Source organism: Plecotus auritus (assembly GCF_963455305.1).
Source record: "Plecotus auritus genome assembly, chromosome: X".
NCBI lineage: Eukaryota > Metazoa > Chordata > Mammalia > Chiroptera > Vespertilionidae > Plecotus > Plecotus auritus.
In genome coordinates, this window is record NC_137784.1 from 109,285,930 (window position 1) to 109,310,342 (window position 24,413).

The window sequence follows — 24,413 nt, forward strand, 5'->3', positions numbered from 1 at the left end:
CATGTAACACTGCAAATACAAAGGCTCTTTTCCTTGATTACATTGGTGGGATTTAAGTCTGTGATGGCCTGGCCTGTGTTGACTCAGTGATTGAGCACTGACCTATGAACCAGGAGGTCACAATTCAATTTCTGGTTAGGGCACATGCTCAAGTTATAGGCTTGATCCCCAGTGTGGGGCATGCAGGAGGCAGTCGATCAATGATTCTCCCTTATCATTGATGTTTCTATCTCTCTCCCTCTCCCTTCCTCTCTGAAATCAATAAAAAAATATTTAAAAAATAAAAATTCTGATGAAGTCATCATCTATTTAGATGCTATGATTATTCTGTGGTGACTATCTGCTAAGTAAATAGGCATAAAGGCTACTAAGAGTAGTGTCAAGAATTCTGGGGATTTATTTATTTTTATTGTGTAAATGTAGAAAGCCTCTTTGATAGCATTTGCTGAGATTTAGGTGTATGCCACCAAGCAAGGCAACTGGCTATACTATCTTCCTTAATGGATAGTGCTTGTTCTTTAATTAACAGCTCAAAGCACTTTGTTGTCTGGCCCTGATTTTCTAATACCACTGAAATACAGTGATCTGGGCATAGCAATGATAACTCCATAGAAAAGCAAATTCCAAGTGCTAAGCTATTAATCAGGTAATGTGATAAGCTCTTGTAAGACCCCAATCACCACTCTGGATGGAAAAGAAAACTTCCATGTAAAAAGATTCCAGATAGCTGGGAGTATAAAGAATTATAATCTCTGGTAATGGAAAAGGAGGAGCTTCTAGCAATTCTAATTACAACTAAGCACCCACTTTGGGGAGCTGTGAGGCAATTAGCACTAAGATCAGAGTCACTGCTGATATTTGAGGCAAGAAGCAGCATAGAGGACCTATAAACTACTTGCATCTTGCTTTTCAGAGGAGCATCACAGATCACCCAACTGGTTTGCCAGAATTTTCATACTGTAAACCTTTGAATAGATTTTATTAGATAGCCCCAAATTGAAGGCCCCCTAGACAATCAGCAGGAGTCAGATATATTTTAATGTAATCCCAGCTGATTGGAAATAATCAGAAGGCTGACAAATCTTTACTAATGCTCAATTTACCCACTTCCTCAAATTTTTTTTTTATAAAACCCATTCCTAGAAAACAAAATGAATGAGGTAGGCCTGTTTTAAGATGCTAAATGAAAATAATTGCTCTCTTCTGGCTCCTGGGTGCTTTCCCACATGCTGGGACACAGATAGAAAGTGATATTCCACATGTACTGTTATTTCACAGCAGACTCAAAATGTAACCTTATCCATACAGAACATCTATCAGCTGGAGTAAAAACTCTTGGCAAAATTGAGTTTTCTGGAGAGATGGTGCTGCCCTCTTATTCCACCAAATGAAAACTGCTAATTGAGAATGTAATAAATCTCTAATAGCCACCCTTGGCAGGGGCGGGGGTGGAGGGGGAAGTAACTGTGTTTCAGAAAGCTTTCTTTTGCTATATCCCTGACTTCTGGAAATCAGGGGATTTTGCTTCTAGGACAATGGGGTACTTACTCACCATTTATCTTTAGAAGATTGGTGCAGTCAGTTCCAGTTTGACCCATTGCATTTTTAGACCAGAACTGATTTTGCCTAGTCCAGATCAGAGGGCTTAAGTTACTTACCCAAGATCTCATGGTGATTTAGTGGTGGATATCTGAGATATGAAAGCAAGACTGTGTCACTTCAGGGTGTATACCATACTGCCTGCTCCAATGAAGGTACAAAGCTCTATGTGCTACCTACCAATTTCCTCCTGCTTTTCCTAGTACATTTTTAGGGTTTTTTGCCCAGGTGAATAATTATTGTGGTGGCTACATTTTTAAAGTCAAGAATCATATTTTTAGATCTGGAAGAAACCTTGGAAGTATCTAGGTTAATCACCTCACAGACAAGGAAACTTAGACCCAGGGAGGTTATACGACAAGCCCAAGATTTGGTGACAGAGCTGGGAGTAGGACACAATTCTCTTGAACTTTAACCTGGTAGATTGTCCACTAATATATAATACCGTTGTTTGTTTGTTTGTTTTTTTTTTTTGCACATTTGATGTATATTCATCTAGAAAAGTCTAGTGGTTAGTTGGATATATGTGTCTGAAGCTCAGAAGGGAAATATGGACTGAAAATATAGATTTGGAAATTGTCAACATGTGGGGTAATTACTCCAGGCTCTCTTGGTTTTCTTTCTAGACCTCTGACCTCTCCTTTTGCACCCATCCATCCATCCAACCATCCATTATTCTAGAAATATTTATTGAACACCTACTATATGTCAGATACTTTTCTAACTGCTAGGAATATATTAGTGGAAAAACAGACAACTATACCTACCTTTGTGGGATTTACATTCTATAAATTACATAGTTTGTTAAAAGATAAGTGTTATGTAAAAAATAGAGAGGGTAAGTAGGATTGGGAGTGTGGTAGCGAGGGTTGCATTTTTAAATAGGTTGTCAGAGTCACTGACAAAGAGACATTTGAACAAATACTTGAAGAAAGTGAGTTAGCAATGCAGCTATTTAGGGGAAGAGTATTTCAGGAAGAGGGAAGAGCCAGTTCAAAGGCCCTGTAATAGAAGATTGCCTGGTGTGTTTATGGAATAGCATGGGGGTCAATATAAATGTAACTGTGAGTGATGGGCAGGATAGTAGTAGGAGACAAAGTCAAACAGATACTATGAGAGAGGGAGGAAAGATCATAAAGGCTCTTCTAATACATTAAATTGACATTAGCTTTTATTATGAGTAAAATAGGGAGCTATTAAAAGGTTTTGAGTAGAGGAGGCACATGATCTGACTCAGGCTTTTAAAAGGACTACTCTGCTTAATCTCTTGAGAATAGACTGTGAGGGGCAAGAGTAAAAGAGAAAAACAATTAGGAGGCTATTGCAATAGTTCAGAAAAATGTATAGTTGTATATATAAACTGGGTCATAGTAGTGGTTATCTTGAGGATAGTAGAATTCTAGACTTATCTATATAAATTTGAAGGTAGATCTGATAGAGTTTTCTAACAGATTAAATATAGTGTGTGAGGGAAATAAAGTAGGTAAGGTTGACCTTTAAGTTTTAACCTGAGTCACTGAAAGGATGGAGCTGCCAGTATCTGATATGGAGAAGGATACTAGTGGAAATGGTTTGAGAAAGAAGATTAGGAGTTTCATTTTGAACATATTAAGTTGAGATGTCTACTGGACATGTAAGTGGAGATAACAGGTAGTCAGTTGAATATAAATTTGGGGTTCAGAGACAAGGTCTGAGCTAAACATATAATTTAGGGTCACTGACATATATATGGTTTTGCAGCCATGAGATTGGATGAGATGATCAAAGGTATGAGTGTAGCTAGAGAACAGGTCCAAGGACTGAGCCATGGGGCTCTCTCCAATGAAAAAAAGACAGGGAGAAGAGAAGGGTATAGGCAAAGGAGACTGCGAAGAACAAATCAGTGTGGTGAGAGGAAAACCAATAGTTTTCCTGGAAGCCAAGTGAAGAAAGTATATCAATGAGTAAGGAGTAATCAACTGTATCATATATGGCTATTAGGTCAATTAGAAAGAGAATTGAGAATTAACCCCTAGATTTAGTATTGTTAGGTCACCAGTGCCTTTAAACAAGGGGTGGAGCAAAAGCATAAATGAAGAAGACTTAAGAAGAGACAAATTGGAAAGATAAAAGACTTTTGAGGACTTTGCTGCTAAGGGATGTATATAAGCAAACTATTCTTGCTCCTTTAAATTTTGAAATGTTGGGATTCCTCAGGGTGCTCTGTTTGGTTGTCTTCCTTCTTGATCTATATAATCTCTCTGGTTGTCTCATTCATTCTTACACCTTCAAATGACCTAATTTTTCAAGAAAGATGAAGGGGTCACTAGCACTAAATACAGCATAGATAAAGGAATTTAAGAACTAAAAAGTATCCATTGGATTTAGCATCCAATATTTAAATGGAAATACATTAGAGTGATGAACGATTAATGTTTTATTTTCAGTACCTTCCACATGGAAGTGTTTCAGGAGAGGGTAGACTTGGATTCTGGTTGGAGAGGAGTGTAAGATCAGGAAGCAGTTGAACTTAGCTAAAGAATGGGTAAGTGGCAAGTAGAAATGATGGATTGAAGACAGTCACATGAAGCAGATCAGTGAAAGGCTTTTGGAGTCAAGTTGGACTCTGAATTTGTAGTTACTGGGAACCCCAGTACTTTTAGAATTCTGTATATGTGACAAGTACCTGGATGAAGTGTTAGTTGGGAGAGAGGGGAAGGAATTGATGCTAAAGATATTTTCTAATGAAGCAACAAGACATAAACAGCCACTATATCACATGACCTTACTGCTAAGAGGGCTGTTAATAAAAATGGTACTTTTGCTATGATTTTAGGCTTCTGCATTAGTATTTCCCCCATTCAATTAAACTGAGTGCCCTTTTAAACAAAATTCAAGTTCTAAAAATGAAATAGAACACCAGTTTACTTTAAGCTGTGTCAGGAATGTTATTTTTTTAAAATATATTTTTATTGATTTCAGAGAGAAAGGGAGAGGGAGAGAGAGACAGAAACATCAATTATGAGAGAGAATCATTGATTGGCTGCCTCCTGCACATCCCCCACTGGGGATCGAGCCCGCAACCTGGGCAAGTGCCCTTGACCAGAATCGAACCTGGGAACCTTTAGTCCACAGGCTGATGCTCTATCCACTGAGCCAAACCAGCTAGGGCAGGAATGTTATTTTTTAAATCCAATTCCAAAGCCATGTTCCTTCCCAGAAGCCACTACTTTACTAGTACTAAATGCTCTGTCAGCATCCCTAAAACAAACCTGAAGAACTAAAGGATTAAGTCCTGAAGGTAAAATGCTTCCCTCCTGCTCTGTGGTCCTTCCAACTCATAAGTGAGAAGGCAAGTCTGTAGGTGGGAAAATATAAATGTGTTTGAGAGTTGTCTGTTTCCTTTTATGGAGACTACCAAAAGTTAAAGCCTCTTTAAGCCATATATTTCTACATTCATTTAAAGACTCACCAAGGAGGTTTATGTGTTATACATGAGGTATCAGCGCTAATTTTGAAATTCAGGAACTGAATATACTGCAAAGTAATCCCTTGCACCCAATATAGACATTACAGAGTATGAGCCATTCTGTTAGATTAGACTTAAGACTATGGAAGCCTAGTGCAGGCTGGTAATGTGATAAATGAATGATTAAGCCAGTAGGGCTCTACTTTTATATAAAACCAGGAGGTTTTAACACTGTAATGCCTAAATTCATGGCTTTTGAAGTAAAAAAAGGTAGTATCAGGGATGCACAGCTTTCTCTATTCTAAAAGCAACAAGTAGAAGAAAGGGAAAATAGTCCATTGCCCATTTGTTGGGACAGTGGCAGTAAGAGTAAGAGACAAGGATATAGCAATGCCACTCATTCACCGAGGCACTAAACACAAATCTAGAAGTGGCCAAATGAGCTGGCAGGTAAGGTGTACTAGGGTCATCTTATTCTCCATTCCCTAATTCTCCTGTGACATGCTAATTATTCTCCTAATTCAGTCCTCTGAAATGCTGGACTCTTAAGTTTCTTATTGGTCTGAACTTGTCCCTGTTGACAAGTTCAAAGATTGGAAGAAGGTATAAGAACATTTTTCACTAGCAAGAAGGGTCAAGATGATTTGTTCAACCAACTCTGACCGATTCTAAAATCCTCTCAGTTCAAGTAGGACCTGATTCCATGATTAACTGGTTCTTATGTAAGGTAGGAAATAAAATAGTTGTCTGAAGTCACATGTGAAAGATTCATGTTTATTGTGTTAGGCAAGTTCATTTGATCTATGGCCTGCCCTAGACTCTTGAGTGTGTCCCTTAACAGTTTTTTAAAAAAAGATTTTTATTGATTTTTAGAGAGAGAGGAAGGGAGGTGGGGGCAGAGAAACATCAATGTGAGAGCATGCAACCTGGGCAAGTGACCTGACTAGGAATCTAACTGGCAGTCTTTCAGTGCACGGGACAATGCTCAACCAACTGAGCTACACCAGCCAGGGCCCTTGACAAACAGTTTTAATAGCACTATAGTGGTGGCTCTCTTAAGTAGGGCACCCAGTATCACTAGAACTGTGGGAAAAGCTTTAAGGAGGCTTGGTTTATGTGAAGATATAGCTTTTGATCATTTAAAGTAAATAAAACCCTAAATAGATCTGAAAAAAAAAATGATTGAGTCAATTATTATTGCAGCTACATTTACTAGTAAACTGAAAAATGGCCACCATATATTTGAAGATGTTTTTAGGAGTCTAAGGAGAAACCTATTAATTACTGGCAAGATAGCCATCTAGATCATTTCCACATGAACTGCATTCACTGAATATCTGCAAGTAGTTTGACTCAGTCTCAATATTCCTCTTTGCCCTCACAGTAAATTGAACCTGACCTCACTGCCTACTGCAGTCCATCAGTTTAATAGCAGTAGTTTGAGTGATGTGTGAATAGCTCATAGCAGTGGAGGATCTTTAGTACCAAATTTACATTCCCATGTGCTTCAGGTAGGCGTAGAACACACTCTATTTATGCTATCATCAAAATGTAAGCCAGTTATGAAAAGGAGAGACTGCAAATGACAGTGTTGAGCAATTTGTGTCAGGTGCCTCTTTCTGTTCCAACACACTAGAATTCTTTACTAGATGACATTAAAATATGCTTTATCATTTGTACTGCCACCAGTACACAGAAATCTACTGCTCTGTGCATAAAATTCAGCCTTGCCTAGTAAGAGAAAATTTTCCTGTCTTCAATTTTCTAGGTGAAGCTTCTGTACATACATCTATGAATCGCTTGAATATTCTTTTGAAAAAGAAAAAGGTGTTCCTAGACAAGAAAACACGATGATTTGTGTGGAGAAAAAGCAGAATATTACTTGGATTTGGAGGAAAAAGTGTGCAGCTTTTACAGTGTATGATCTCTTTTACTACTGGCATATCTGGTGGAATTGGAGGCGGTACTATTCCCAAGCCAGGCATCATTGGAGTTATTGGTGGAATTCCGGTCATCATTCCAAGAGCAGGATCAAAGTCTAAAAGAGGAGAAGGAGAAAACAATAAATGATACCAGGAAAAGTCAAGTGGAGGCAGAATGTTAATTTATAAGCTTCACACCAAAGATCTCTCTAACACAGAGGCAGAATATTTAAGAAAACATGGTATTAGCACCAGGTCTTAAATACTGTATTAAAGTATACTTGTGCATTTTCCTTTTGGGATGGGGCTTTTTGGTTATATTTGACTAGTGCCTATTTAGATCTCATTTTGACATCCAAGGCCTTTAATAATAAGACTGTGCCTTGTCTACTGGTCTTGCCTTCCACTGGTTTCCAACACACATCCTCTGTTCCATTCACACAAGGCTTCTTACTGTCCCTTGTAACACTCCCTGGCTTTCTGCAGTATAGCATGGTGTTAAGAGCATGCAGTTTTGGCGATCAGGCTGACCTGGGTCCTAGTTCTACCATATGTTTAGCAGAATGAATCGTTTGAACCTCCATTTCTTATTTTGCAAAACAGGGTTAATTCTATCTACCTTATAGGGAGTTGTGAGGACTAAATAAAATGATGAATGTAATGTGCTTAACATAATGCATAGCACAAAATGCTCAATAAAGAACTATTTTATGTTTTTCTTCATGTTGATCTCCCTGTGTGGAATCATTTGAGCCTCCTTAAATTCTACTCATGCCCACAGGCCTGGCTTAAGACCCAACCTCCTTAAGGAACCCTTTCCAGATAATACTGGTTCATTTTTTAACTCTATGTCTAAAACTATTTGTTCTACACATGTTGCCACTGAATTTTATTTTATACCATCCTTTGTTTCATTCAAGGATGCTTCTAGTATGTATGGGGGTCCCCAATCAAATATTTTTGTGGGGCTTGTCTATATACACAATTTGATTCACTCCAAATCAGCATCAACACTATTCTGTTGGCACAATCTCATGCGATACTATTAAAGAAATACCATACCAGGCAGCTTAGTGATTTACTTGTCAGGTTTCTCTCCTGGAACCAATACTCTGGGAGAACCCTACAGGCATGAATTCTGAAGCTCCTTGGGGGCATCTAGATGACTACACATGTTGGATAGAGGGTTGGAGAGTACCTCCAAGAGGAGATATGGGAACTGGTGTCCATGTAGGTTTATTTTGAGATTGGGGCTCCTTGCTTAGATGACACTGCAAGTCCTGGTCAGTTCTAGACACTGGAGAGGAACTTAGAAAATTTCAAGAAAGGTGCTTCTTGCTATAAAAACCACACACAGGACCTGATCTGGATGGACTTGGGGCACTTACCCTGATGACACTACTTTTCTGGTCAATGCTCAGTACTGGAAGGGGACTTAGAAAATATCAAGACAGGCATTCCAAAGAATGAGGTCCCCTGAGGTGTGGGCCCAGGGCAGGGGCCCTGCTTGCCTGGGTTTAAAGGTGGTAATTCACTGTTTACATTTTGCCTCTATACCCAAATGCAAGTTATTCGAGAGAAGGGCATGCATTTTACTTCTTTATTGTCCTACCTCTCAACCCTGCCCTCTGCTACAGAATGCATGGTGGACTGCAAACAAACTATTGAATAGTATAAGGACAGTTGCATTAGCAGTAGCAGGTCCTATGCCTGAAAACTTGACTCTGCTCAACACACACAGGTCCAAGGGGCAATTCCTGTAAGCATGACCCTAAGGTGGCTCTGAATCCCCTGGGTGCCTCTCTAAGATTTTGAAGGAAGTAGATCTAAGCAGTGGGAAGAATCTGTGGTTCTTACAAAAGCAGAACTTCAGATACAATGGTCCCAATGTGAGGGAGTCTTATGATTAGGCAGATAGGCGGTAGGGGGTGACACATGGGCATCCCCCATTGCAAGCCAGCGAAGAGAGTTTAGGCATACCTCATCCTCTCATATGTCTGTCATGCTGAGAGGTCAAGACCCTAGACATGTATGGTATGAAAAAATTTTCTTCTAAGAGTAAATCTTATTTTTCTGAAAACAAATGTACTTTTAGCCCGCATATGTCACCTCACCCAACATACATGTGTACACACACATACTCCTTCCCTTCTTCCCTGTGACTCTCATATCTCTACTCTCCTCCACATACTAGTTATGTGACCTTGAGGCAGGTTTCCTAATATCTGTGTGCCTCCATTTCCTTTTTTTTTTGGTAAAAGTGGGGATAAATAATGAGGTTTATCTCAAATAATAAAAGGACAGAACAGATAAGAAAACTTCTGGCATGATAGGTGTTAGTCCTGATAGGTAACTTTCCTTCTTGTCATTCAAAGCATGCATAATACACTAATAAATTCACTTATTCAGGCATTCATTACCACAGTCCTCAAACATTTGTGACAGCCTTCCATATTTCAGGCTCTAGGCTGATGGAGATGGGAGTTCAGGTCTTCCTTTTCATTTTTGAGAACTTAAGGCCCCTGATACTCTGTTCCTGTGCTGTGGAATATGAACACTGAAAATTTCATTATTTTATATAATCTCACTCCAAAAGACTGGTATAAGATTTTGTAATAACTGTTAACATTACTTTACCCATTTACAAACTGTTAATTTTCAGTAGGAAAAGATTAGATTAGATTGTGTGCCAACTAAACAATTCCATCTATTTTTCCCTCCTACTGAAATGTTTGTCTTTCTTTTATTGTTATGCCTGCCTCCTCATTGTTATTCATATAGCTCTGTCACTCACAGCTCTACTTTACCACAGATTACAGAAACATCAGTTCATTAAACAAGTTTTGCCACTTCGACTGAGAAAGAAATGTCTATCTCCATGTACTGTCTACTAATAAATGGAGACAAACAAAAAACAAATACACAGGATAAATATAACTCCTGACTAATGCACTCACCACTTTGCTATTTGGTATGATTACATTAATATTTTATGAAATTCATTTAAAAGCAAATGTATTCATGACATATGGCCAAAGCCAGAGTAGATAAACTCCCTTTCTTCCTTGTGTTCAATATGCCAAGAGTTCCACAGACTACACTGCCCGGCAGAGCTTGCTAGAAGGCAAGTTGTACATGACATTTCAAAGGTTCCTAACACATTGATTACTTCTTTATTTTCAACCATTAGGCAGCAAAGGAGACGTGAATTTCCAATGCCAACTAAGAAAATAACCATTTAAAATCATGGGTCTTTTATAACATTGAAGAACCTGAAAAATCAAAGAAGTCCAACAGTTTTAAACACCTTGGGAACAGAACACCAGAGAAATTCTCTTCCTTTTCCAGGCCCCTGACCTGGCTTGAAGAGTACTATCAGCAAGTACTTAATACTACCACTTATGTTAGGAATTTAATCTTCTGAAGGAGATTTGAAATCACTTTATAAAATATTGTGGAAAAGGCCAAGATGTATTCCTTCAAATTCCTTTTCACAATAAATACCCTGTTCTGTTTTGCTTTTACCATTTCTTTTTTTAGCACCCTTTCCCCAATGCTTTCTTGACTCTTGGCACAGTCTGGTGGCAGTGTCATAAGATGTTGGTTTGTACTCCCTTTTCTGAACCGTGGACTTCCCCAAATCCCAGCTTATTGGAAATGTTGCAAATGCTGTGTGTTAGTTGGGCTAGCTAGTTCCTCAGAGTTAAAATCATGTAATGTTTCAGTGTAGACTTAACCCTTCGTGCTGGCTAGGGACTTGTACTTACTCAGAGTAGATAGTTACCTGGCAAGATTATCAGCCTCCATTCTCTGTACACATCTGAGCTAGGGAATTACAAAGGAGGCAAATGTCATTTCTATGCTGCAGTTCAATCATCCATTTGTCCATCCATTCAATATTTTGATGTCACACCCTCTACCAGGTGTTCAGTTTGGAGAAACGAGTAAGACAAAATCCTTGACCTCATAGTTTAGTTTGGAAAAAGTCAAGCAAACAGTTGCAATGTTGTATCATCAATAAATGTGATCAATATAATTGTTTATTGGGTGCTGACAAGGTGCTAAGCATTGTGCTAAGTATTTTATATAATCTCACTCCAAAAGACCTATGAGCTAGGTATTCTTCTTTTTTTCATTTTATAGATAAAGAAACAGGGGCTCAGAGGGGTTTAGTTACTTGCCCAAGGTTACACAGCCAGTAAGGGGCAGACCAAGGATTCAAGTCAGGTTAGTCTAACTCTGATGCTCTTAACCACTGCAATGCCACTCAATGTACTATGACAATTGTTTTAATGAATTAATTTAATTGCATGTATAAGGTGAAGCAGATGTGCTGCAAAAACATGGCAGATGAGTAACAAAATACTTCTATATAATTAATTTCCCTAGAGCCACTGTATTGAGCAATTGTTGTCACTGTACTATTGCTCTGTGGACCGGGAACAATGCCAGATTGACACTGTACTAGATATATAGTACACTGCACCCTCTCCAATCCGGAACCCCTTGGGGGATGTCTGACTGCTGGTTTAGGATCGGGGCCTGTAGGATCAGGCCTAAACCAGTAGTCGGACATCGCTCTCACAATCCGGGACAACTGGCTCCTAACTACTCACCTGCCTGCCTGCCTGATCACCCCAAACTGCCCCCCATGCTGGCCTGGTCACCCACAACTGCCCACCCTGCCAGCGTAGTCACCCCCAACTATCCCCCCCACTGGCCTGGTTGCCCCCAACTGCCCCCCCCCGCCGGCCTGGTCGCACCTAACTGCCCCCCAGCCAGCCTGGTCGCCCCCAACTACCTCCCCTACTGGCCTGGTTGCCCCCAACTGCCCCCCTCTGTCAGCCTGGTCGCCCCTCACTGCCCCCATGTGGGCCTGATAGCCCCACACAGCCTGCTGCTCAATCGTTTGGTTGCCCCTCACTAACCCCCCTGCTGGACTGGTTGCCCCACGCAGCCTCCTGCTTGATTGTTTGGTCGCCCCTCACTAACCCCCCTGCCTTCTTAAGAAGTACAATGCTCATAGAAGGGCAGGGTCTTGCTCTGGGAATCCTATCTAATAAAGAGGGAATATGCTAATTGACCCTCACATGGTTGCAAAGATGGTGGCACCCACAGCCAATAAGGAGGGAATATGTTAATTGACTGCCACTCCCTCAAAGATGGCAGCAGCCACAGCCAATAAGGAGGGAATATGCTAATTGACTGCCACACCCTCAAAGATGTCAGCGCCTACAGCCACAAGACGGCGGCGCCCAGTCTCCTCAGTCCTGCCGGGGCGGCAGGCACGCGGCAAGGCCAGGCTCACCCCCAGGCGGGCCTGGCCGCTCTGGGCGCCTGCCCCCAGAGTCTCCCAGTCCCCTCCACCCCCTAGCCACCCAGGGCTGGCCCAAGGCGTGGGCAAGCCTCAGATGGCGGTTTCCCAGCCAACCAGGGCCGCCCGAGGCTCAGGTAACCAGAGCTGGCTGAGGCTTGTGCTGCCAGCAGTGGCAGCAGCAGAGGTGTAATGGGGTGTCGCCTTCCCCTGATCGCTGGGTTGCCTCCCTCCCCTGAGGGTTCCCAGACTGTGAGAGGGGGCAGGCCGAGCTGAGGGACCACCCCCCTCCAGTGCATGAATTTTTATGCCCCGGGCCTCTAGTAAGTTCTATAAGTCCATATTTTCCAACATCTCTCATTATGGATGAGGCATAGTCAATACAGTGGAAACACATAATGAGGGACTCTTCCTCCTGGGACTTCACAAGCTCCACATTTAAATGCTAAGGATATTTTAATTGAGGGAAAAATAAAGGAAGCAGCACAAAGTATTCAAAGGGTACCCCTTAATTGGTCCATCCTTGGATTTATCTGGTATTATGGGGAGAACAATGATTCCTAAACAGAAGGCTTAACTCTTTTTGGTGCATCTTTTCATGTGAAATCTAACATTAGTCTTATTTGACTAGCTTGGAAAAGCAAATATCCTTTCAGGAAAGAAAGCCAGCAGCCAGAGGAGACTTCTTAATCTGCCATCATTGCGGATTAACTTTATTGAACAGCAGCTGTACAAAACACTATTTTAGATGAAAGGAAGCTCCACACCACACCTTAGAGATGGTCTGTTTCTGCTCCCCATTCAATGAATATAATAAGCCAGACATTAGTCTGATGACAGCTATGAGTCAAAAGACTTAGCATCCATGTTAATATGGATTTGAGCTCTGGGGGAAGATAAGTAAGCTTATTTATCATTTGTTTTAATCAAGGCCGAAAGACTTTTCTATTGTTACAGATAGGCCAGATAAGACATGACAAAGAAAAGTCTACTGGCTCAATAGGAAATCTCCTAAGGGACAGAAAAATAGCTGAATTACGGGGCCATTAATGGTGACCTCAGGGAACAATTCTATGTGGCTCATTGCAGCTTTTTCCATTTTAAGAAATTTTCATGGGTGGGAAGAGAATTGGGGAGATGTTTTATCCTGTTCAGTTAAAACATCTATACTAGTAAAAGGGTGATATGCTAATTAGACTGGGTGACCAGCCATCTTCCGGACATCTGACTTCCTTCTGGACAAAGCCATGGTGGTGGGGGTCGAGGCAGAGGTGGGTAGGGGTGATCAGGCCGGCAGGGGAGGGCAGTTGGGGGCCGTCAGGCCAGCAGGGGAGCGGTTAGGTGGCGATCAGGCTGACAGAGGCAGTTAGGGGTGATCAGGCAGGCAGGCAGGCGAGTGGTTAGGAGCCAGCGGCCTGGATTGTGAGAGGGATGTCAGACTGCCAGATTGAAGAGGGTGCAGGCCAGCTGAGGAACACCACCCCTTGAGCACAAATTTTGTACACTGGGCCTCTAGTTACTTAATAAAGATTGCAGGGACCCTGTTCCTCAGACTTTGGCAAGAAGAAAGGTAGGCAGTATTGGAGTATGGTGCCAATCTTCCATTTCTGAGAAACCACCGCATTTATAGGGAACAGTCATTAGCACTGTCAGACATACACTGTTCACTTCATCTGCCATTGTCCAGTGCTTCTCCAGGGGGAAAAATTCATGGCTGCATTCATTATACTTTACTGTTATTAAGAATACAAATGAGCCATAATTCTACTTTTTGTGAACTATATATCACATGTGAACTTAAAACATAGACAAATTCATTGAGATATTACTGTAAGCCAGATGTCATTCTAAGACTTTACATGTATTAACTCATTAATCCTCATAACAACACTGTGACAATGGGGCTATTATCTCCATTTTATAGATAAAGAAAACTGAGACATAGAGAGGTAACTTCTAAAAGTTACACAGCTACTTAATGGCAGAGCAGGGATTTACTTGAACCTACATAGTATAGATTTAGAGCCCATGTTCTAATCTTGATGGTAAAACTGTCTTCCTAAAATAATACAGAGAGGAGAAAAATCAGTTCACACATACCTCAAGTGATTTTACATGTAGCTTTACAAAGCATGACTCAGTCTAGTCTAGCTATATTGCCACATGCACTTTTATGACAAGAAGGACACTACTGAACTAAATATCAATATTTCTAAGACCAGGTTTTCAAAAAGTCAGTAAGTTTTCCTGAAGCATAGCTCAAAGATTACTGGATCACAAGGTTGAAGGAGCTGCTGAGAAGCCATTTCTTCATAGTCCTTAAGAAAACAAGATGTTAACAAAGGGGGCTAGTCACCTACAGTTCATGGTATGAGTTATAGTTTGATGAAACAGTTCTTTGCCTCTGCTACATATAGAATCCAAGCTCCTTTTTTTCTTCACCCATTTCTCTTGCACATATTTTTCTTTCTGTTTGGCTGCTCTGATGCCTGTTTCAAAGCTTTCAATGTAATCATGTTTCTTAATTGATTATGAAGATTATTATGTATCATTGTTGTCTACCCTACCTTACCATCATTATAACCTACAAGAATTCAAAATCTAGTCTGGAATTGTGAAGTTATTTTTTGGGGGGTGGGAGTTGCTAATTATATAAACAAATGGCACAACAAAGTGGTATCACTCTAGATCTGTTTCTCAGCTTTTATGTGCTTATGAATAACCTGGGGAATATGTTAAAATGCAGCTTCTGAGTCAGTATGTCTGTGCTGGGGCCTGAGATTCCGGATTCTCAACAACTCCCAGGTTATGCAGAGCACATTTTGAGTAGCAAGGTCCTAGATTGGCCTGATCCTGTCATGCTTTAAAGTAGGATCACAATTAAATGAATCTGGGGAGATTAATATTTAGGATATTTACAAAGCATGCCAAGTTTCCTGAGATGGTAATTCCCTAATAAATGTCTTCACAAATCCATTCCAATGGTTAATTGCTCTGACAGTCCAGGAAGATTTTTTTGTGTCTAAACTATAAACTCTTCAGGTGCTGGGCATTTTTTTCTGATTTTATATTTATGAAGATAGATTTAGGGACACCATGACCATTCTCTTATGGGTTAACTTGTTTAAAAAATATGAAAAGTTACCAAATGTTCCTTTCCTTCCCTTTAGGAATTTCAGATTTTTGGGGATGACTCAGTCAGTTCTTATTCCAGCTCCATGTTTATTTGCCTCCTCTAAGAAATCCATAAATTTAGAGAAGCTGCATAATCGCTTGCCAAATCCTGTTGTTTAAATGTTCAATGACCATGCCATGCCTCAGATATACACCCAACTTGCTCATAGGGCAACAGGGAGTACACTAGTAACTACTGGCCACTCAGCCTTGATAAAGCTCATGTTACAAAAAAATGCACACTCTAGGCAGAATCTAGTAAATGTCAACATCAAAACAAATTGTCATACTGTTATATTTATGACCACATGGTCAATAAAAATAAATACTTGTGAGGTGATTAAAATAGCATACCAGGTAAAATTGGTTGTCCAGCAATTCCCAGTGGTGCCATTCCAAGATTATTCATTGCTGTGGCCCACGCAGTTGGATCAGACATAGGTAGCGTCATTGCAGTGGAATCCACATTCACAGTTCTACTATTATCACCTAAAAAGAAATGACAAGCAAAATAATTTGTTGTATTACGGTTTCACTGTCTAGATTACTTTATCACTGTACACTCTGGAAAACTGTTTTCAGAAATTGATCATGGACAAATGGTGGGTAAGGCCTTAATTCCAGCTCTTTACAAGAGTTAAAACAATGTAGCTTGAACTGGCAGAAGTCATAGAATCTGAAAACAGTTTACCAGATGGCATTTTAGTGTGTTTCTTTCTCTCCTCTCTCCCCGCTCCTCTCTTCACTCCCTATATCCCTCTTTCTCTTTCCTTCTTCCCTCCTGTTTTTTCTTAAATAAAGACTTTTTTTAGAGCAGTTTTAGGTTCACAGCAAAATTGAAGGAAAGGTACAGGGATTTCACATATAACCCCTGCCCCCACATATATATAACTGTCCCCATTATTAACATCCCCCACCAGAGTGGTACACTGGTTATAATCGATGAACCTATATTGACACATCATAATTACCCAAAAGCCCTATAGGGTTCACGCTGATGTACATTCTATGGGTTTGGACAAATGTTCATCATTATAAGTATAATACAGAATATTTTCACTTTCCTAAAAGTCCTCTGCTTATTCATTCTTCCCCACCCCGACAACCACTGATCTTTTTCACTGTCCCCATAGTTTTACCTTTTCTAGAATGTCATATTGTTGGAATGGTGCAGTATATAGCCTTTCCAGATAGATTTTTTTCAACTTAATAATACACATTTAAGATTCCTCCATGCCTTTTCATGGCTTGATAGCTCATTTCTTTTTAGCATTGAATAATATTCCATTTTCTGGATTATCATATTTTATTTATCCATTAATTTCCTGAAGAACATTGTGGTTGCTTCCAACTTTTGGAAATTATGAATAAAACTGCTGTAAACATTTATGTGCATATTTTTGGATGGGCATAAATTTTCAACTCCTTTGGGTAAGTACCAAGCAGCACAATCACTAGATCATATGGTATGAGCATGCTTAGTTTTATAAAAAACTGTCAGCCTTTCTTCCAAAGTAGCTGTACCATTTTGCATTTCCACCAGCAATGAATGAGGGTTCCTGCTGCTCCATATTCTTACCAGTATTTAGTGTCAGTGTTCTGGATTTTGGACATTCTTATAGGTATGCAGTGGTAATTCGTTTTAATTTGTATTTCCCTGATGACATATGATGTGGAGCATCTTTTCATATGCTTATTTTCCATCTGTATATCTTCTTTGGTGAGGTGTCTATTAAAGTCTTTGGCCACACCCTATCAGTTTGGCTCAGTGGATAGAGCGTCGGCCTGTGGACTGAAGGGTCCCGGGTTCGATTCTGGTCAAGGGCACATGCCTGGGTTGCAGGCTTGACCCCCACTGTGGGGCATGCAGGAGGCAACTGATCAATTATTCTTTCTCATCATTGATGTTTCTATCTCTCTCTCTGCCTCTCCTTCCTCTCTGAAATAAATAAAAATATATTTTAAAAAATAAAGTCTTTGGCCAGTTTTTAATCAGGCTGTTTTTTTTTTATCATTAAGTTTTAAGAGTTCTTTGTATAATTTAGATAATAGTCTTTTGTCAGATGTGTATATTGCAAATATTTTCTCCCATTCTGTGGCTTGTTTTTTCATTCTTTTTCATGGAGAAAAATATTTAATTTTAATGAAGTCCATCTTATCAATTATTTCTTCCATGGATTGTACCTTTGGTGGTGTATCAAAAAAGTCATCACCATATCTATGGCCACTTAGATTTTCTCCTCTGTTATCTTCCGGGAGTTTTATAATTTTGTATTTTACATTTAGGTCTTCAATCCACTTTGAGTTAATTTTTGTGAAGGGTGTAAGGTCTTTGTCTAAATTAATTTTTTTGCATGTGGATGTCCAGTTGTTCAGCACTATTTGTTGAAAAGACTATTTTTGCTTAACTGTATTGCATTTGATCCTTTGTCAAAGATCAGATGAGTATTTATGGGGGTTTATTTCTGGGTGCTATATTTTGTTCCATTGACCCATTTATTTCTTCACTAATACCACACTGTCTTGATAAGTGTAACTTTGTAGTAAATTTTGAAGTTGGGTAGTATTAGTCTTCCAAGTTTGTTCTTCTCCTTCAATACTGTGTTAGCCATCCTGGGTCCTTTGTCTCTCCATATAAATTTCAGAATCAATTTATTGATATCTACAAATTAACTTGTTTGGCTTTTGATTAAAATTATATTAAATCAGTTGGGAAGAACTGACATATTGCCTATATGGAGCCTTCCTACCCATGAATATTAAATATCTCTCTGATTTTCATTTGCTTGCTTATTCTCTCACTTCTCCCCAAACTTTTATTTTACAATATGCCAGTTTCTGTGCTAGTGACTAAGAACACAGAGATGAAAACAAACAAACAAACCTCATTAACTACTATTAAAGAACTCACAATACAATGAGAGATATGACATATAAACAACCAATACAAATTATTGAGTAAGTGCTGTAATAAAACTATGAGTAAAGTGCTTTGGGAACAGAGGAGTAATTAAATCTGCTGGAATGGGTTTGGATATATGTGTTTGGGATTGGAGGTGGGTGGGTGGAGTAGATGAGGAATGCCAGGAAAGCCTAGACTGGCGAAGAATCATTTGGAATGAATCTTTAAGGAGCGATAGGATTTTCCTCCAGGTAGTGAATAGAGGATTAGTGTTGAAGAGCATTTCAGGAAGCAAGAACAACTGAAAATTTATCATCGACTACCTTGAATTGTAGTTATTGGATACATGTCTCTCTTCTGCTAACCTGCATGCTCCTTTAGATCCTTGTAATTCTTTGTATTTCTGTGGTGTTGACTGTTAGTTCTTCTCTTTTGTTTATGATTTTATTTAGATCAAGGACTGTGTATTGGGCATTTTTGTTCCCCCATTTCTTAGTTCGGTGCCTGGTATACAGTAGGTATTCAAGAAACAAATGAATAAATGAATAAAGAAAATCAACTTACATTAATTTGGGGCACAATAAGCAATCTATGCAACAAAACCCATTGATTATTTGTGTACCTTTTTATAATGATAAATTGTCTTAAAAGGAATGGTATAATTGCTAAACTGATTTTCTCTCTAGGACAACTGAATTTACAGGTAGGAATTTACTTAGAGTCATAATCAGGAATAGATTCACCGAACTAATAATTCAGTTTAATCTAATTAACTATGCTATTTTTTTCATAGACATAGTCATACATATAAGCAAACTTGTAAATTTTTACTTTCAAAGAGAAATCCCAGGTGATCATCTCTGGCATCAATTTCGACTTAAGATTTGCACTAACAAAACATGCTATGATAAACATCTGTTTGGAATCATCACTTAATGGTGGAAAAGTTAAGTCCTGGCCTGATTCACTTTCCAGACTAAAAATGGACATCTAGCAATTTATTTAAGTGTTTGATAAAAGTACTCCCATGTCATTAAATGAAGGGATTTCTCTTATTCCCACAAACCTTACACTCATTGTCAGTAGCCAAGAATATTCAGAAGGCAAGTGCTAGTGGTTGATAAATGGTCTTCAAAATAACTCACTGAAGTCTGAAGAAAATATCCTGCTATCCAGGTTCTCTTATTTCACTTGTGTGGCAACTTCTCCAGAGATCACAGGTTCTAGAGTGGTTGTGAATAAGTGCCTTCTAGGTAAGTTGCCTGAAGATATGGCACTTTGGAACAAAAGTTCATTAGCACCAAAATAATAAAAGATGTGGAAATGATCATCCATTTTATGTTGGTATCACTCCATAACTATTAAATCCCTTCCACTGCATTGTTTATGCTTAACTGATTAACTAGGCTATTACTGTCAAAACTATTTGATCTTGAAGAAAACACACACACACACACACACACACACACACAGTTTTCTTTATTTCGTTTAGACATTTAAACAATATCCTGGGAATTGCCTAGGGGCTGGGGAAAAATGAAAATGTATTGATTTTAGAATGGTTGAAAAGTAAAATGAATCCTTTAAAAATAATCAGTCATTTTCAAGGCAGTGGAGGAGTAGGTGGATCTTACATTCAATTTCTCCCAGGACCAAATTGGAAATACATCTAAATTAAAGAACAATCACCCTGAATAACCAACTAAAGACCAGCTGAACTGTGGCTGGGTAGCTCAGTTAGAGCATCATCCTGATATGCCAAAGTTGTGGGTCTGATCTCTAGTCTGGGAACATACAAGAAGCAACCAATGAATGCATAAATAAGTGGAACAAAAAATTGATTAGATGTTTCTACTCCTCTCTGTCTCTCAAGTCAATAAATAAAAATTTAAGAAAAAAAGACTAGCTGAAGAGGAGTTTTATAACCAAGGATTTATAGAAGAAGACACATTGAGATTGGCAGGAAGGGCAGAGATGTGAAAAGGGCTGGCCCCACTTCCATGGGAAGGGGCTGAGGTTCCAAAGGGATATCTCACCTACAGGAGGGTTCCCTCTGAGAAGTGTGGAGCCTAAACCCCAGGCCAGGCTCCCCAGGCAAGAGGACCAGAGCTGGGAAGAGGTGCCTACATAACATCCATCTGTAAAAAGGGGTTTCTGTCCACTAAGGAGACATGGAATCCACTGGAGACACATGCATCCTCTTGAAGGGCCAATGTGCAAAATCTCCTTCACAGCCACTCACTCTGGACTCTGGCAGAGAGAGGGTGGTGTGGACTAGAATGACATAAGGAGAGTCTAAAAGAGCTATATGAAATGGATGCAAGTGATTTATCAGATATACAGTTCAAATTAATGGTAATAAGGATGCTCAAGCAACTTACTGAGAACTACAACAGCATGAAAAATTACATGGAAACAATGAAAAAGAACCAGCCAAAAATGAAGAACACCATATGTGACAATAATGCACATGAAGGAATGAAAAGTAGGCTGGATGAAGCAGAGGATCTAATCAGTGATTTGGAAGACTAGGTAGGAAAAAACTACCCAATTAGTGCAGCAAAAAGAAAAAAAGGATGAAAAATAATGAGGACAGTTTAAGGGCATTTGGGGACAACATGAGGCTTAACAATATCCACATAGTTAACAGAAGGAGAAGAGAGAGAACAAGGGATCAAGAACTTATTTGAAGAAATAATGACTGAAAACTTTCCTAACTTGGTGAAGGAAAAAGACATACAAGTCCAGGAAGCGCAGAGTCCCAAACAAGATAGACTCAAAGAGTCCCACACCAAGACACATCATAATTAAAGTGGCAAAGTTAAAAACAAAGAGAGAATCTCAAAAGCAGCAATAAAAAAGCAGCAAATTATAGTGGAACCTCAGTTCTCGAACTTAATTCATTCTGGAAGGCTGTTTAAGAAGTGATTTGTTTGAAAACTGAATTATTTTTCCCCCATTAGGAAAAAATGCACATTGAATTAATCTGTTCCAGACCCACAAATGATTCCCTGTTTTAACCTTTCTTATTTACAGTACACATTTAATGTACTGTTTAATCTATATATAAATACTTTAAAAACAAATGGACATGAAATGTAAATGAAAATTTAACAAAAAGGAAATGAACAGTAAAAAAATGAAAATTTATGTACATACTAAAGCTTATCTTTAATGTTGAGAACTACTGATGACTGGTTGTGGAGAGAAGGGGTAGAGGGATGGAAGGATGTTATTGTTTGAAGGGGAGTCCTCTTCCATAAAAACGTCAGGTAGCTGATATTCTGGGGTTATTTCTCTTTTGTCTGTGCAGCACTAGAACTTGTTTCAGGTTCACTAGGCTTCTGTCTCACTAAAAACCTATCCATTGATGTTTGTTTTGCCTGTGTTTTAACACTTGCCTGAAATGAAACACTGCATTGTCATTGAACAAGTTTATCACACAGTTTGCTGCTTCTTTGTCAAGGTGATATTTCTCAACAAAACTTTGCATCTCTCCTCATTTCCCGTGCATTTCTTTGATTAGTAAAGTAGGAATATCCTCCCTTTCCTCCTCCTCCTCTGAAGAGAGCTCCTCAGCTGCCATCTGTTGTTGCTCCCACTGAAGGTCTTAGAGTTCCGTGGTGGTCAGTTCAGTATTTTGGTCCTCCACCAATTCCTCCACATCATCATCATCCACCTCCAAGCACCTAAACTTGCACAGAAACACAATATCCTCCACATCAGACACAGGCTCATCCTCAAAGCCCTCAAAGTCTCTTTCAGCCACAGACTCAGGTCACAATTTCTTTGAGGCTAAATGCATGGTCCTGGAAGACACATCCCCCATGCTTTGACTATGATTCTCAAACAAGTGAGGATATTTAAATGTTCCTTCCAGAACTCCCTGAGAGTTAAATTAGTTTCAGAGATCACCTCAAAACACCTCTTTTTTTGTAGATATTCTTAAAATTAGAAATGACCTGCTGGTCCATGGGCTGGATGACAGGAGTTGTGTTAGGTGGTAAGAACCTAACAGTGATGAAGCTATACTCCTCCACCAACTCGGCTTCCAAGCCTAGAGGTGGGCAGGAGCAGTGTCCATTACAAGAAGTGCCCTGACTGGCAATTGTTTTTCCCGGAAGTATTTCTTCATACTTGGGCAAATACTTCAATAAAACATTGCCTAGCTACCCAAGTTTTGATATTAGCCCTTCAAATCATATTCAACTTGTTCCAAGATATTATTTTTCTTGAAAAGTTGTGGGTTTTCAGAATGGTAGACGAGTAGAAGATTCAATTTAAAGTCCCCACTCGCATTTCCACACAACAGTGACATCAACCTGTCCTTCACTGGCTTGTATCCTGGCAATGACTTCTCCTCCTGTGTGACATAGGACCTCTTTGGCATTTTCTTCCAGAAGATGTCTTACTCATCACAATTGAACACTTGTTGGGGGGAAAAAATCCCTTGGCTTCTATGTAGTCTTGACATTCTATAACAAAATAATCAGCAAGTACTTGTTAGAACTGGCATCATCCCTATGCTTCATTACATTATGAATGCCATTCCTTTTCTTAAATTTATAGAACCACCCTCTACTAGCCTTAAACAAATCACTTTCAGCACACATTCCAGGGGTGTCATTCAGGAGGCCAGCATGCAACACCTTCGCTTTTTCACATATCATTGCCTCTGAAATGCTATCATCAGCTGTTTTTCACTGATCCAAATCAACAATTTTTCTATCTCTTCAATTGCTTGTGATAATTGTTTTGTGAGCTCTTTCAGACCCTTAGCAGCATAGGCATTTTTGATGGTCTCTTTATATTTTAAAATTGTGCTAATCATCAATTTTGCCATGCCATACTCAGTATCCAGAGCAGACACGTGAACAATTCAATCATACTTGGCAATTATTTATTTTTTTTCTATCATTGTTCTCACAACTTTCCTTTTCTCTTTGCTGCTATCACCAACTTCCTTAGGACACATAGTGACTTACTATACATATTTATAATAATAAGCAGCAACAAAAGCAAAAAAAAAGGAAAATATTCACAACACAATTTCCTGAGATATTAACAACATGAGGTTTAGAGGTAAACGAACTCATACTCAGGCATTCATTCCTTTGTTTGTCACCTGACAGATACGTCACTGATAATACGGGTATCAGCATGAAAGGTTTGTCAGATTGAGAACTGAAGTTTTGTTCAACAACCATTTTTCCCCATGAAAAACTTGGTCAAGACCAGAACTGTTTGAATGGGAGATGTTGCAGAACTGAGGTTTGATTCTACCTACAAAAAAGCTCTGACTTTACAGTCAGGTGACTTCTCAACAGAAACATTTCAGGCCAAAATGAATTGGCATGAAATGTTCAAAGTGATGAAAAGCAAGGACCTACAACCAAGACTACTTTACCCAGCAAGGCTATCATTTAAAATTGAAGGAGAAATGAAGAACTTCCCAGAGAAGAAAAAGCCAAAGAAGTTTGTTACCAGCAAAACACTATTACAAAAAAATGTTAAAGGGTCTGCTTTAAAAGTAGTAGTAGTAGAAGAAACAGAGGAAAAGAGTTAAAAGAATAAAATGGCAATAAATACAAACCTATCAGTAACTACTTTAAATGTAAATACCTTAAGTGCTCCAATTAAAAGACATAGGCTAGCTGAATGGATAAGAAAGCAAGACCTATATATATGCTGTCTACAAGAGACCCACCTCAGAATGAAAGATATACATAGACTGAAAGTAAAGGAATGGAAAAAATATTTCATGGAAATGGAAATGAAATAAAAAATTGGGGTAGAAATACTTGTATCTGACAAAATAAAACAAAGGTTATATTAAGAGACAATGAAGAACACTGCACAATCATAAAAGGAGCAATATAATTCTGGTAAGTATTTATGGACCCAACATAAGAGCACCTCAATATGTAAAGCAATCTTGATGGACATAAAAGGAGAGATTGAGAGTAATACAGTCATAGTATAGGATTTTGACATCCCATTTACATCAATGGATAGATTTTCCAGACAGAAAATCAACAAGGAAACAAATGATGG

General features: G+C 39.1%; 1 protein-coding gene across 4 annotated transcripts in view; it reads right to left on the reverse strand.

Moving 5' to 3' along the window:
• Positions 1–24,413, reverse strand: part of ENOX2 (ecto-NOX disulfide-thiol exchanger 2) — a 330,767-nt gene that overhangs the window by 68,696 nt on the left and 237,658 nt on the right. For all 4 annotated transcript variants that reach the window (XM_080653885.1, XM_080653884.1, XM_080653886.1 and 1 more), the window contains 2 exons: positions 15,812–15,946; positions 6,930–7,085 (listed from right to left, as the gene is read on the reverse strand). In XM_080653885.1, the coding sequence (XP_080510011.1) occupies positions 6,930–7,085; positions 15,812–15,908 (253 nt within the window). In that variant the 5' untranslated portion in view covers positions 15,909–15,946. The remainder of the gene's footprint in view (positions 1–6,929; positions 7,086–15,811; positions 15,947–24,413) is intronic.